Source organism: Schistocerca americana, chromosome 1 (assembly GCF_021461395.2).
Source record: "Schistocerca americana isolate TAMUIC-IGC-003095 chromosome 1, iqSchAmer2.1, whole genome shotgun sequence".
Taxonomy (NCBI): Eukaryota; Metazoa; Arthropoda; class Insecta; order Orthoptera; family Acrididae; genus Schistocerca; species Schistocerca americana.
This window is the reverse complement of record NC_060119.1, coordinates 274979834-274994905: the sequence shown is the minus strand read 5'-3', so window position 1 is coordinate 274994905 and position 15072 is coordinate 274979834. Positions and strand designations below refer to the sequence as shown.

The 15072-nt window shown below is 36.7% G+C and overlaps 1 protein-coding gene across 3 annotated transcripts in view; it reads left to right on the top strand.

Annotated features, from left to right (window-relative positions):
- Positions 1-13138, top strand: part of LOC124592818 (organic cation transporter protein-like) — a 77416-nt gene extending 64278 nt beyond the window's left edge. Inside the window, exons 2-7 of one of the 3 annotated variants that reach the window (XM_047131875.1) lie at positions 1085-1245; positions 4430-4658; positions 4952-5055; positions 6355-6509; positions 6912-7080; positions 12290-13138. In XM_047131875.1, the coding sequence (XP_046987831.1) occupies positions 1103-1245; positions 4430-4658; positions 4952-5055; positions 6355-6509; positions 6912-7080; positions 12290-12524 (1035 nt within the window). In that variant the 5' untranslated portion in view covers positions 1085-1102 and the 3' untranslated portion in view covers positions 12525-13138. Of the gene's footprint in view, positions 1-1084; positions 1246-4429; positions 4659-4714; positions 4876-4951; positions 5056-6354; positions 6510-6911; positions 7081-7915; positions 7998-12289 lie in introns of those variants that run through there. The other 2 variants (XM_047131885.1, XM_047131895.1) reach the window with 2 other exon arrangements.
- Positions 13139-15072: the final 1934 nt, after the last annotated feature.

Sequence of the window (15072 nt, the reverse complement as noted above, 5' to 3'; positions counted from 1 at the left end):
TACAGTGGTAGGTAGAAAGTAACTTGCACACCTGATTGAAAGAAAGACTTGAAGATTCTTATAAGGCTGTGGCTGACACAACCACTGAGACACACAAGGTGAGGTCCACGACAAAAAAAGAGCCTTGCACAAGTTTCATCCCAGTCTCCTGCTGTATTGTCATACGCAGGGAACTGCAGTGGATATGTTGTTGGCGGGGCTACATGTTGTAACAATTTAGCCATTACACTGGAAATAGCAACTGTCGGCACCTGCTGTTGCTCAAGAAGAGAGTTAAGCACTGCCTCCATAGAAATTAAACTCAAAGGACCAATAATTGAAGAGGAACATGCGGAATCAAATATGGTACTCTTGACAACCCAAGAACACTATAACTATATTATATGAAAAAGCATAAACACATGAAAGACAAAATACATACAACAGATAACATACGAGTGGCAGGTGGAGCCTTGCACTCCAGCCTGTATAGTCTTTAGTTTTAAATGGGAGCACAGCCGGAAGGCTGCTTACACAATTGCTGTCATACTAGCAGGCCAGGTGGTCTCTAGTGAGAAAGTCCAGCACAAACTTCACAACTATCACATGTGAACTATGAAGTGGCACACACACAAGTTTGGTAGTTACAGTAGTAACCCTGGACACCTGCACTGTGTGTTACTGCAAGACAGTCAGAACTAAATTTTGTGTTACATTATTATTAGTGACATGTTTATGTGATCAGTACAAAGTGATATGTTCTTGAACGGACCTTGAGGAGACAAAGTGGGTTCTAAGTAAAAAATGTAGGGTGATATTTAAAAAAGATGTAACAAACAAAGCTATAAGAAAGGCAATCATGCTGGTTGATGTCCATCTGATAGATAAACAATATTTACTTCATACTTCTCTTACTTTGATTTAAGACAACAAATTAATTAGGATGGTCAAAGTAAATGAGACACTGTGCATAAAGAAGTATTAATGTTCATGTATGTCAATTCAAATGTTGCATATAACAAACAACAATCTGGAGTGTCCTGGAATCACAGTGATATGACTGAATATCAAATGAGTTATAATTATTTACACTTTTTTATTTCAGAATTAATGTACTGAAGAAATGGCTTATGATGATATTTTGAAGTACTTGGGAGAGTCTGGACGTTACCAAAAACGTATTTATATCTTCCTCAGTTTGCCTGTGATATTTTGTGCTACACACGAAGTGGCAAATGTTTTCCTACAAGCTAAAACAAAACATAGGTGAGTGCTCTCATACTTATTTACCTATCATTGTGTACAAATGTTAACTCCTTGAAGTCTTTTTTTCCCACCTTCACTACTTTTTGAGAGAAGAGAAATATTGGTAATGATGAAGTACACTACTGGCCATTAAAATTGCTACACCAACAAGAAATGCAGATGATAAACAGGTATTCATTGGACAAATATATTATACCAGAACTGACATGTGATTACATTTTCACGCAATTTCGGTGCATAGATCCTGGCAAATCAGTACCCAGAACAACCACCTCTGGCCGTAATAATGGCCTTCATACGCCTGGGCATTGAGTCAAACAGAGCTTGGATGATGTGTACAGGTACAGCTGCCCATGCAGCTTCAACATAATACCACAGTTCATCATGAGTAGTGACTGGCGTATTGTGATGAGCCAGTTGCTTGGCCACCATTGACCAGACGTTTTAAATTGGTGAGAGATCTGGAGAATGTGCTGGCCAGGGCAGCAGTCGAACATTTTCTGTATCCAGAAAGGCCTGTACAGGACCTGCAACATGCGGTCATGCATTATCCTGCTGGAATGTAGGGTTTCGCAGGGATCGAATGAAGGGCAGAGCCACGGGTCATAACACATCTGAAATGTAACGTCAACTGTTCAAAGTGCTGTCAATGCGAACAACAGGTGACTGAGATGTGTAACCAATGGCACCCCATACCATCACTCCAGGTGATACACCAGTATGGCCATGAGGAATACACGCTTCCAATGTGCGTTCACCGCGATGTCGCCAAACACAGATGCGACCATCATGATGCTGTAAACAGAACATGGATTCATCCAAAAACATGACGTTTTGCCATTCTTGCACCCAGGTTCATCATTGAGTACACCATCGCAGGCACTCCTATCTGTGATGCGGCGTCAAGGGTAACCACAGCCATGGTCTCCGAGTTGATGGTCCATGCTGCTGCAAATGTCATCAAACTTTTCGTGCAGATGGTTGTTGTCTTGCAAGCGTCCCCATCTGTTGACTCAGGGATCGAGATGTGACTGCACGTTCCATCACAGCCATGCAGATAAGATGCCTGTCATCTCAACTGCTAGTGATATGAGGCCGTTGGGATCTAGCACAGCATTCGGTATTACCCTCCTGAACCCACCGATTCCATATTCTGCTAACAGTCATTGGATCGACCAACATGAGCAGCAATGTTGATTCGATAAACCACAATCACGATAGGCTACAATCTGACCTTTACCAAAGTTGGAAACATGATGGTACGCATTTCTCCTCCTTACATGAGGCATCACAACAACGTTTCACCAGGCAATGCTGGTCAGCTGCTGTTTGTGTATGAGAAATCGGTTGGAAACTTCCCTCATGTCAGCACGTTGTAGGTGTCGCCACCAGCTCCAACCTTGTGTGAATACTCTGAAAAGCTAATCATTTGCATATCACAGCATCTTCTTCCTGTTGGTTAAATTTCGCATCTGTAGCATGTCATCTCCATGGTGTAGCAATTTTAATGGCCAGTAGTGTATATACTGTCAAGCTGCTGGTGAAACACCAAGTTTTGTGAAGAGATGTAAGCAGAACATTCTAGGGCTAACACCATACATCACACTTCACACTTCTGTGTTCGGAAAATACTTTCCCTATGCATTGTTTTTTCCTACAAGTGATTCATAACCCATTGGTGAATGGCAATGTGCGGAATAAACTTGTTTCTTCCATGCTGAATCACCTACTGCAGTCATCTTGTATGCTGCAAACATAGCTAAACTAAGGTGCTTCCTTAATTCCAGGCAGTGGCCTTTCCAATTAAAGTTGTAATCCATCCATGATCCCAAAATCTTAACACTTTCTACTTCTTGTATTTCATTGTTTGAGAAGTCAGTTTTGTCAGAATTCTATAATAATCCATTTTCTGTGATTAGGCTGTCAGTTTTTCCAAGTACTTTATTTAAACAGCTGTATTTTCACTAAGGAGACTTTCTGTACTTTTTATTCCTGTACTTGTATCATAAAGAAGGTCAAAATGTATGTATTATGATACTATGAGCAGAGAGCTGTTAGCAGTATTCCACATCTTATCTTTCTATGTAATGTCTCTCTTCATATAGGTTGCAAAATTAAGAGTTATTTTCAAGTTTCCTGCATTTCTTCATGACTTATGTTACTCACTGTGACAAAAAACTACAAATATTCTGCAATAATATTTCATTGCAATACAGTTCTCCATATATTATGTTGAAATATGATTTACAATGTAATGTAATTAAATAAAGTTTTTGCTGGTCACATTTTTTTAGTATACTGTGCCATTTACTGTCTTATTGGAGTGTTGATGCATTTGCTGCTGATAAGGTGTTAAAATTGCCATATCTGATATGGTTGTTCCATAAAATATATGTAACTTGGACCCACCAAGTTTGTTAATGTGTAAGAGTTATGAGTTTGATTTTTAGACAATGTTTCAAATGTCTGATTTCCTAAGAATTTAACCCTTACTCCTGCTGAGTTCATTACTTTTATTCAGGCAGAGAAAAATAACATTTCAATGTAATTTTAAAATTTCATTCCTATATTCGCAACTTCTTTCTTTAAAAAAGTTTGTATTAAATGCGAGGTGATACTCATTAAACATACACAAATCCAAGGCATAATAAACAATGGAACTCATAGTTGAATAAAAAGTATTCTCTCTCTTTCTCGATATTATGAATAACTTGTACATTCTCCTATATGAGCTGTTGTTTTATATTTACCTCCCAAAAAAGGAACCTGTGCTCAAAAACTGTGAAAACATTTATTTCTGACTTATTTACTTTCCACTTAAAAATTGTGATTTTTAGCAAGTGAATGTGTGTTATTAATGTGTTGTTAACAATATTAGGTGTGAGAGGTGTCTTTTATGTCACAAAGCTGTTATCATAAGCGAAAAAGAATAAAACAAAATGAGGGAAAATACTTCACACTTAATAAAAAATCAAATGATTTAGCATGCCCACAAGCAAAAGAACATACACTGACTCTGTATGTACAGTAATTTTTACTTCAGACAAATATACAGCACAAAAACAACTTGAAATATGTCATGCTTTTTAAAAAATAATATTTAATGTTATGAGACAGTTGTCAAATTGTGATTGCTATATTCTATACAGAAAATAGTAGTTAACAATTTTTCACTTTCGCCCAGGTGCCGTCTTCCTTATGAAATGGAAAATAGTACATATGTTTTGGCACCTGAGGTAATTAATATGACAATTCCATGGGATACTGCAGCAAAGAGATGGTCATCTTGTCAGCGGTTAGATGCAAATTTCACCCAAGAATATTTTGATGCAAGATTACCAACAAATAACACTGTGGATTGTGACAGTTGGATATACGACACGACAACTTACAAGGGCAGTGCCGTAATGGAGGTTGGTCAGTATAATTTATGTCCTTGTAAGAGATCGTACAGCTTTCCTGACTATTTATTCTGCAGTGAGGGAAAGCAATATGGTCCACAGATTTTAGAGGCAGTTGAGGTGCGGCACCAACTTTTTTGGCATTTGTATAAGAGTGATGTAATGTGAACACGTTGTCCACTGATTAGTGACTTGGAAAATGTTGGTGCAGTCAGCACAGCTGCCTGTGGTAAGTGATGGCTTTCTCCCTCACTGTAATCTGTATATGATTACTATTGATTAATAAGCTTTGACTTTTCTTTCAGTTTAACCTGGTCTGTGAATATGCATGGTTAAGTGCAACTGCTGATTCAATGTTCATGGTTGGAGTTCTTCTTGGCTCTATAATATTTGGTGACTTGTCGGACAGGTAAATTGATAAGCTGTGGCAATACAATAATTAAGTGCACTACATTAGTATTATTTGACAATATAATGTAATTGGATGGATAAAAAAATCTACTCCCCAAGCAGCAGCAGAACATGCATATAAAGAAAGATTTTTCTTATGCAAGCTTTCGAAGCAGTGGCTCCTTCTTTCTGCAGAAGGATTGTCTGGTAAGTCTCCCCTGACCTGGGGATCTGGGTGACTTTTCTGAACTCTACCCCTTTTCCTATACATCTCCAGTTCCTTTCCCTTCTCCCCTCTTCCTTCCTCTTCAGTCCTTCTGCCAGAAGAAGGAGCCCTGTCTCTGAAACCTAGCATAAGTATAACCTTTTTTATACATGTTTTTCTGCTGCCACTTGGTGAGTAGATTTAGTTATCTAACAAATTACTTTACATTGTCAAAAATTGATTATTTTCATTGCTACATTAGTATTAGTTAGTGTGATGTAGAGGAAAAATTCTTCCATGGTACTAACACGACTGAAATAATATACTATATTGCCTTCATCACTACTCTTGTTGTTAATGTGAGTGATAATTGTGCAAAAAATGTAAAACAACAAATGTGAAGGAAGCTGAAGTGTATGTTATATCTGTTCAATCAATATCAGTTATAATCTGCCACCCATAGTGCACACAGTTTGAATGTGCTGAGTGAGGTTATGAAGTGGTCAAAGTGGAAGTCAGGAAGTTTTCTTTAATAAGACTGGAGACTGTTATCTTCTTTTTGCTTATTGAAACTGACAGTGTACCACTACTGATAAACATTGTGTCAACAGGCAGTCGGTGTTAACTAAAAAAATAGTTTGTGCTTGGTTTAAAAAAACTGTGGAAAGTTGCATATATTACTTTCACTCATTCGTTCATCTTGAGCTATATATTTTATCATCATAGAGAACCTTCAGGAATGTGGAACAAGTCAAAGAACATGTTCCTACGACATGCAGAGTGGACAACTAGCATGATGTGAATTTTAAACATTGAATTTGTAATTGGGAGAACTGGTTCATGAATCTGAGTTCTTTATTGTTACATAAGGTAGCTCCAGGTACATACCAGAATAGTACCTAATGAAGTGCTATGTTGTATTCCTTTCCCCAGTGTTGTCAGAACTATACATGTTCCTCAAATACACACACATACTCTCTCTCTCTCTCTCTCTCTCCATAGAACATGCCCAGCACAGGAGTTGCAGTTTTGATAATTTTTTACTTGCGTCACAAAATGACCACTTTTCGCAAAATAACCACTTAAAATGGATTTTTTTAATGAACTTTTCAGATTTGGGCGGAAACCAATTTTCTTCCTCTCCCTTGTCCTCCAGATAATTGGTGGAATAGGAGCTGCAGTATTGCCAAATTATTCTTCATATGTTGCAGCTAGAATGTTGATTGGTGCTACTATTTCTGGAATGTTTTTGGTAGCCTATGTTATAGGTAAGCATAAGTGTTAGTTAAATTACAAGAATATTTCACATATCAAATGGCAGCACACACTCGGATACACACAAAAAAGGTGGTTTAAAAGAACCAAGAATCCTTCATTTGAAACAAGAGATGAAAAGGTTGAGTATATTTGTGCCTTTGCAACCAGCTGGAAAGTAATGTCCTTTTCTATTTTTCTGTAACTGAAGTTAACTTTTAAGATAATTTTTCTTAGAGATATTGAAACCCAAATTGCTGCACTTTATGTATTTCCGATATGCCATATAGTTTTAATATTTTTGTATCACACAAAATAATGGGAGCTATTATAGTACTTAACTTATGGAAGATTTTGAATAACATTTTTTTTAAAATTCATATTGCAGAAATCAATGCAGTTACCTCATTTTTCAGCAGTGGAAATGGTTGGTCCAAGCAAAAGATTAGTTGCTGGTTTGTTGTGCCAAGTATTTGGTACAACTGGATACTTGCTGACTGGATTCTTTGCTTACTTTATAAAGGAATGGAGAATTCTGCAAACAGCATTTTCTGTTCCTGAAGTGCTTTTCCTATCATACTGGTGGTAAGGAAATAAGTACAGTGTTATGTTTTATACTCCTCAGTGATTTTGACCATATAGAGCCCTTTGACAAACCACTCTGAGGGTGGTACAACCAGAGCTAAAATAATACATGACTGATAAAACTGGAGCTTTCATACCATAATATTACACACGATGTTATTATCACATTACAATTAAAGTGAGTGAAAGTCCATATGATCACATTAGTTGTTTGTGGTAGTCCATTGAAAGACCTGTGACCTGTTTAATACCTTAAAGGTGAATCCTCACATGCATTTCTGTATAAAAGAATTACGATCTTAGTATAACAAAAATCATAAATGTTCTCTTTTAAAAAAACTGTAAAAAACTTTCATGAGAAATGCTGTTCTGTATAGGTATTGTCAAATGCTGTCGTGTTAAATAAACTTACAAAACTTTTGTTAAGGTGCAAAACTGGTCTTGTATCTTTGAATGAGCTATGAGCTACAAGAAACAGCTAATGTGATCATATGGACTTTCACTCATTTTAATTCAAATTTGACAATAACACCTTGTGTAATATGGTATGAAAGTTCCAATTCCATCAACCATATTTTGATGTATTGTTTCTACAGAGAAGCTTTCTGTGATCATTGGTGTCATAGATGGGGAAGTTCAGAAAGTTCTTCCATTAATTAAAAAAAAAAAAAAAAAAAAACACTTTAATCCCTAGTTGATATATAATCCAGACTTGAAATATCTGTCTCAATAAACTGAGGAGAGTCCCACTTAAAATATTTTCTTTGGTGAATAATGTTTGTCACTTTTTATTTGCACATGACTTTGTACATAAATTGATGAATAATCGTTTCAGGCAAGAGGAAAATTTTCTTTGGGTTTAATGTTGTGAGTCCACTGGTGTGAAACAGATAGCGGAAGTGTAACACAAAAATGTTTTTCACATTATAAGGGCACTTTGAAAAATGAGGCACACATGTTGTCCCACACTAACACTGGGAAACAAGAGTGGTAGAGTGTCAGAAGAAAATACATGTTCTAGGTTTGCTGCAGACAGTTCTCTCACAGTATGGATGACAAGTGTATCACAGTGTGCAGTGCAGTGGCACGGCAGGAGTTGAAAAATAGTATCATGTATCTGTGTCACTTTGAAATGTAATGCAACATTCAATAAAAATTACTTGGCCTGCTATAATAATGTGTAACTTACGTTTTGAAGTTTCCTCATGGTAATTCATTGTATAAAAATGGAGAAAGTATCTAGAGAAGGAAGTGGAAATCCCAATTATTAAAGCCAGCACCACAACAACTGTCTCATGTCAACAGAAAATTCTCGAGGAGATCACAGATTGTGTGTAGAACTAATATAACAAGATCAGAAAGGATCAATTATTTATTAAGTTGGTCTTTGAAGACTAATTAACAACTACTTCAGCATCAGATATTTCTCATGTGGTAACAACTGTGCTTGTACTGCATGTAAAATGCTCTCTCTCTTATGATTTGTATTTTGATTTTGTCTACTATTGATAGGTATTTGGCACATTTTGTTCACTTTTACCATTGTCAGCATATGTTGTAGTGTCTGTTATGTGCAAGTACTACTTACCCAATATTTAGAGTCTTCTTGAAACTTATGATATTACTATTTTTTTTTTTTTAAAAAAGAAATTTCCAACATTTGACTATTAATCGTGTACTTATTTTTCATGACCAAGATTTCAGTTTTGTAGCCATTCCCAAGTGCATGTTGATTAAATGGTAAAAATGTCTGACCTGGCTGTGAAATGTTGTCATCGTCAAAACAAATTTCTGGTCTTATAGACTAGTTGTATTATTACAGGATATGAGAACACATCGAAGATATATAATGTGACTGACAGTGTGCACAATGAATATCAACAGCGAAGGAAAAGACAGATTGCTACTTACCGTAAACAAGACAAAGTAAAGTTGCAGACAGGCACAATTAGAAGACACTTCCCTAAAGATTTCGTCCACAGCCATTACCATAAAAGACAGACAGACACACACACACACACACACACACACACACACACACACACACACACTCAAGCAAGTACACCTTATGCACACATGACCACCAACTCCAGCATCTCGGTCATTTCGGCTTTCTCGTGTGTATGTGTGAATGATTTGGTCTGTCTTTTACTGATAAAGGCTGTGGCCGAAAGCTTTATGTACGTGTCTTTTAATTGTACCTCTCTGCAACTTGACATGTCTTCTTTATGGTAAATAGGAATCTGTCTTTTCCTACATTGTTGATATTCCTACGTGGAGTTTTGATTGGTTGATTGCACACAATGAGAAACATTAACATACAGTGTGATGTATTTAACAGCTAATGTATTTCTGTGACCTACATTCATCCCTTCTGTTCATGGACCCCAAAGTGATGAATGCTTGTCACAAGAATATATTAGCTATTAATACACCATACTGGGTGTTCATGTTTCTCATTGTACACAATGTAAGCCATAATATTAGTATCTTCGATTTGTACTCCTGTCCTGTAATACAACAGCTGGTCTATAAGACCAGAAATCTATTTTTTGGTGATGATATGTCTCAGATAGGTTAGACATTTTCAACATGCACTTGACATGGATACAAAGCCAAAATCATGTTTGTGAGAAATAAATGAACAATTAACAGTCAAATGGCAGAAATTTTTTTCAAGAAATTCTATAATGAATGAAAATTGGAATTGCAGCCAATAATATTTCCATAAGTAGAAATGACTATATCCAAAAGCTATATAAGGGTTATGCACACATTCCTCATCAAACTTCTCTGATAACTAATAATAATCTTACCTTTATTGATTTTAAATGACATTAGCCCCCTTAATAGTGCAAAATTTCAAAGTTTGTTTGACAAGCAAAAAAAGTGTATCATCTCTGAATCTTTCAGAGAAGAACATTATTTTGAGAGGAGTTAAGATGAAAACACAGTAAAGAGAAAAATATGAGCGTCATTTCATAAGTCATGGCAACTATGGTATATTAGGCAAACATGAGACATCGCCATAATCACAGTAAATACATTCAAAAGATCATGGCAGACTTTACCAAAATCAGCTGACAGTTTGCAACCACATGTGAGTATGGCTTTGTACCAGTACCTGAACCATTCACTGTGAAGTTGGCCATGTTACAAGATGGATCCTCCCACACCCACCCTGCTTACCACACCTCAGTCGGGTGTGATTATGACCACATCCCGCAAATGAGAAAACCACTGAATGAGAGGCGTTTTGCAAACAGGGTGAATGGCCTCAGGTCATCTCGGCGACAGGTGGCATACATTAGTGGCAATGCAAGCGGCATTCAGTGCCTTCCCCATCTTTGGAAATGCTGTTTGTATGCACTGGCGGACTATTTTGAAGCACAGTAATTGATGTTGCTTCATTTATGATCCTTTTGAACTCATACATAATAAATTCACACAGAGTTACAAAGTGTGTGCTTCATTTCAACCTTTACCACAACCTATTGTACAGGAACCCTGTTTTATGTTGCCTGTTTTATGTTGGCATTCAGATACACACTGCCATAGTGGTTCCAGTGCAAATCTTGGAATTCTCATGTTGTTGTGTTATCGCAGGATATACCTTAGTTGCCATGACTTATAGAATGACCCCTGTAGAAAAGTCAGTGCTCTTGAATTGTTTTTGAATTAAAGGAGACCACTCCCTGAGAAGCATAAATGTTGAGTCATCAGTAGGCACAACCAAAGAGAAGAAAACTTGTTAACTTTCAGAGTAATCTTTCTTGAGCTTAAAAACGCACACACACACACACACACACACACACACACACACACACACACACATGCACAAGCATATGCATACTGGTGTGTGTTAGCATGTGTTGCAAGGGTAACTACCATCTGTGTAGTTCAGAGAAGCTGGTGATGGAGGAAAGAATCCAAATGGCCCAGGTTGTGAAGCAGATTGAAATTGAGCATGTTGTGCTCAGCTGCATGTTGTGCCACTGGGTGGCATGATGTGCTCAGAAGTACTTTTTGCCACTGGATAGCACAACATGCAGCTGAGCATAACATGCTTAATTTCAATGGCTGCTTCACAACCTGGGCGTGTGGATCCTTTCCTTCACCATCAGCTTCTCTGAACTCCACAGATGGGAACCACCCTTTGCTTCTGTTACTATCCTGGCCTCAGTTTCTGGAAACCCATGGTTCCCACATCCTCTCTCCTTCCTCCAACCTGACACTCCCTCCTAATTCATGTCCCCACCGTCTCTGACAACTGAGCATCACAAGCCTAGCCCATGTACCTGCCACCACTCCCATCTGAATTCTTAGCCAGCAAACTCACTACCTTCCTCCAAGCCAGTAGCCACCCACCTCCAATCCCTCTCCCTGCCTCTGACTTCTCTCCCCTTCTATCACCACCGCACTTGACACAACACCCACCACAATCTAGTCCACCTGCCAAAATGCAGCACTGGCATTGTTTGTCCAGCTGGCACAATGTAGGGGCATAGGTGTGTGTGTGTGTGTGTGTGTGTGTGTGTGTGTGTGTGGCTCTAGCTCAAAAAAGGATTACTGTGAAAGCTAGCAAGTACTCTCTTTTTTTTGCCTATCGGTAGCTCAATGCTTTTGATTTTCAGTGAGTGGTCTCCTATAATTCAAAAGTATAAGAGTATTTACACTCTACCAGACTTTCCTACAACCAATATAAAAGACAAATATGCAAAAAAGAGAATAAAACTCACTCTGAATTGGACACTAAAATAAAACCGCAGAAGAGACAGAAACAGTGGAAGAGCATATTCAAAAATTTATTTTTTTGTTCACTTAACATGTTATTTCCCATAGACTCCATCATGAGAAGGAACTCTTGAAGATGTTGAATGAGTGAAAACACACTGCAGCTATAAAACTGCTTCTGTAATATACGCTGGCAACTCAACTGTGATTAATGACAGGCCACTTTTGTTCTGCGTGTAGACCATTCATTGTCTTAGATTCATCCAAACTAGTAACTTAATAATTAGTGGAAAAGTGACTATTAAAAATAAACATAAATTTCTGGTTACACTATCCTGCTACCATTCTTCTATTACTCAATATTTAAAAATCATGTGAAAATCTTGATAAATTTTTGGAGAATAGCAATTAAAAATTTCCATTATTATAACTTTGCAGAAATTAGTAACTTTATATTAATAAATTAATTTTTAAGGTTCATACCAGAATGGTTACTCACAAAAGGCAAAACTGATGAAGCCAAGCACTTGATTCTCAAGGTAGCCAAGCAGTATAAAGCAGATGTTCCAGATGATGTCCTGGACAAACTACTACAAGAAGAGAAAATTCAGGCACGGACTGCAGCTGCTGTTCAAAAGCCATCTCCGCTGGATCTAATGAGAAACAGCAATTTAAGGAAGAAATCATTAAATATATTTTTCCAGTGGTAAGTTTTACATAACCATGGCAAATCATTTTCAAGTAAGACAATGAATGTAATACTTATCAGTGGTGTCTTGTACTATATGAGGACTGCAAGAAGAGGTCACTGACGGATTAGCTGTATCAGTACCAATCAAATGCTATCACTGATTATTGACTGCTTTCTGGTCACTCCCAACATATTGTATCATCTGCATTAATAAAAAAATAAATAAACACAATAATAATTCATTAAAAGGCTTGGTTACTGATATAATTATTTAAACAGACATCAATTGAATGAATTCTTTAAATATGCTTGAAGTTAAGAGACATAGCAGATCCCCATCTCAGCAAAGTTTGCTCAAATGTCTCTCCCAACAATAAGACTGATATCGTGAAGATGAATAATTGACAGTGTTACCCATTTAGATGCCTGTCTCCACATTAGTATTTATATGTGGACAGCCACATAACTGCAAATAAGTAGGATTTGCCCTTAAACATTTAAAAGATAGAAATGGTGAGTGCACTCAGATAGAAAGTGACTGTAAGTGAATTACTCAGAAAATAAAATTTACTAGGTTTGATTCTATATGGAATGGGTCTGCTTGGCGACTGTGTTTATTAAAATTGAGAAACATACAGCAGTCAATTTCTAATAATCTGTTTGTTATGTTTATGCAGTAAACAGATTATCAGTGATTGATTGCTGTACATTTCTCAATTTTAACACAATTAATCTTCTTTTTATTAGCTTTTCAGGTATAGTGCACTATACAATGTGTTTGCGTCAGTGCCTGTGCTCCTGACCTGACACTATAGCCTTAATCTAAAATTATCTATAATAAAACCACTGTACAGAGCAGTGGTGGATATTGTGCAGTTTGTTCTGATGCCTATGCCAGAAGAAGAAGGAAGCAGACAGTAAAAGCTGAAGATTGACCAAAAAAATTGAAGAATGTAATTCCATCAGTGATTGCATAAAAACTGGTTGTGTCCTCTATCTCTGAAAATGTGTCTCTGGACACAGATACAAGTTTATTTAATTTTTTCGTGTTGATGTTGCAATGCCTCTAAGGACTACGAGAATCACATTTGTTATTTACATAGAACTTCAACATAAACACAACACATTGAGTTCCTTGTACAATGCTGGTAGCTCTTGTTTACTGAATGGAAACAGCAACAATTACTTCACAATGAATTGTCATATTCATATAAATTTGTTTGTCCTACATACAAAATGAATGCATTATGCATTGTAACTAGGAATGTAGAAATTGTTGTACTTTGTAGTGTATGTATGAGTATATAGCTAACAAAATAGTCACACATGGTCAATACTTATCATCATGACTGTTGAATTACACAAAACTGCTCTACAGACAAAATAAAAGGTGTCACACAAAGGTTGCAGTACTGTAACAGTTGGTGTAATTACTTAGTGTACCAAGCTGAATTGTTAAAAACACACGCACACAATGATTGTGTGTATCTACTTCTGAATGCTTTGGCTTGATCTTTTGAAATGGCACAATTTTCAATCTGAAAGTGAAGATAAAAGCTGGTGAAGCCTCCTTAAATTTTCTTTCCCCAGAACTTGCTATATCAGAAAATATCTACGTATTTTGTACATCTATAAATTCATTTTTTACTAGCCATACCATTATTATTGTTATCGTCAACATCATTATTATTACTGGCAGCTGTAGTAAAGTACTTCCAGTATTAATTTTATTGGTTCATAGTCAGTATTATTTACTTGCATTGTCACTATAGACACTCAGATTGAAATTGTTGTTTCTCAGGTAACTATGATAAAATAAATGTACTGTATATATGAAACTCTGGTCCAGCGTAAGAGAGGGCCTGATGGCCTAAGCAGATCAGGCAAAATAAATAAATAAATAAAAATGTATATTGCTCATTCCCTTACAATATTTCAAGAGGTACAGGTAAAAATATTATGTAAACTATATCTAAGAAGAGGTGAATTGTGGGCTACAAAATATTCCACTAAATGACCAAATGAATATCATGAGGTGAGTGGATTTCTTTTCAGGTGTCATCACCCTATTCTTTTCAAGCATCATCACCCTAAACTGCCCATGAGGAACCGTATTTGCCTCTAACTTTCTGCTGCCAATGAAAAGGGTAGTGCCTAATCTGTACTGGGTATAGTAGCAACATTAGACTGTAGCTCTGTACCTGGTCCAACTTGCTTCATAGAAGTACCAGTGGGCCAGACGAATTGTTTACTGAAACAATACATGAGCTGTCACTCTCTATCAGCTAATTAATTTTGTTTATGTCTTTTTCTATTGTGGTAACTTCTTTTACCACATATTCTCACCATTCTTTGATCTCTTAGATGACAGAATCTTTTACATTACTAACTTCTATTGTTAAGGTTTGGGTTCTTAATTTGTGCATTCTTTCTGTGTGTTTAAGTTTTGTGGAAATAATTTTGTTGCTACATTTGTCAGTTTCCTTCATGCATGCACAGAGTGCAAACCTGCCTCATACTTGGGTGGGGGAATTTATTTTCTATTGTCTAGTCAAGTTTTTCTTCTT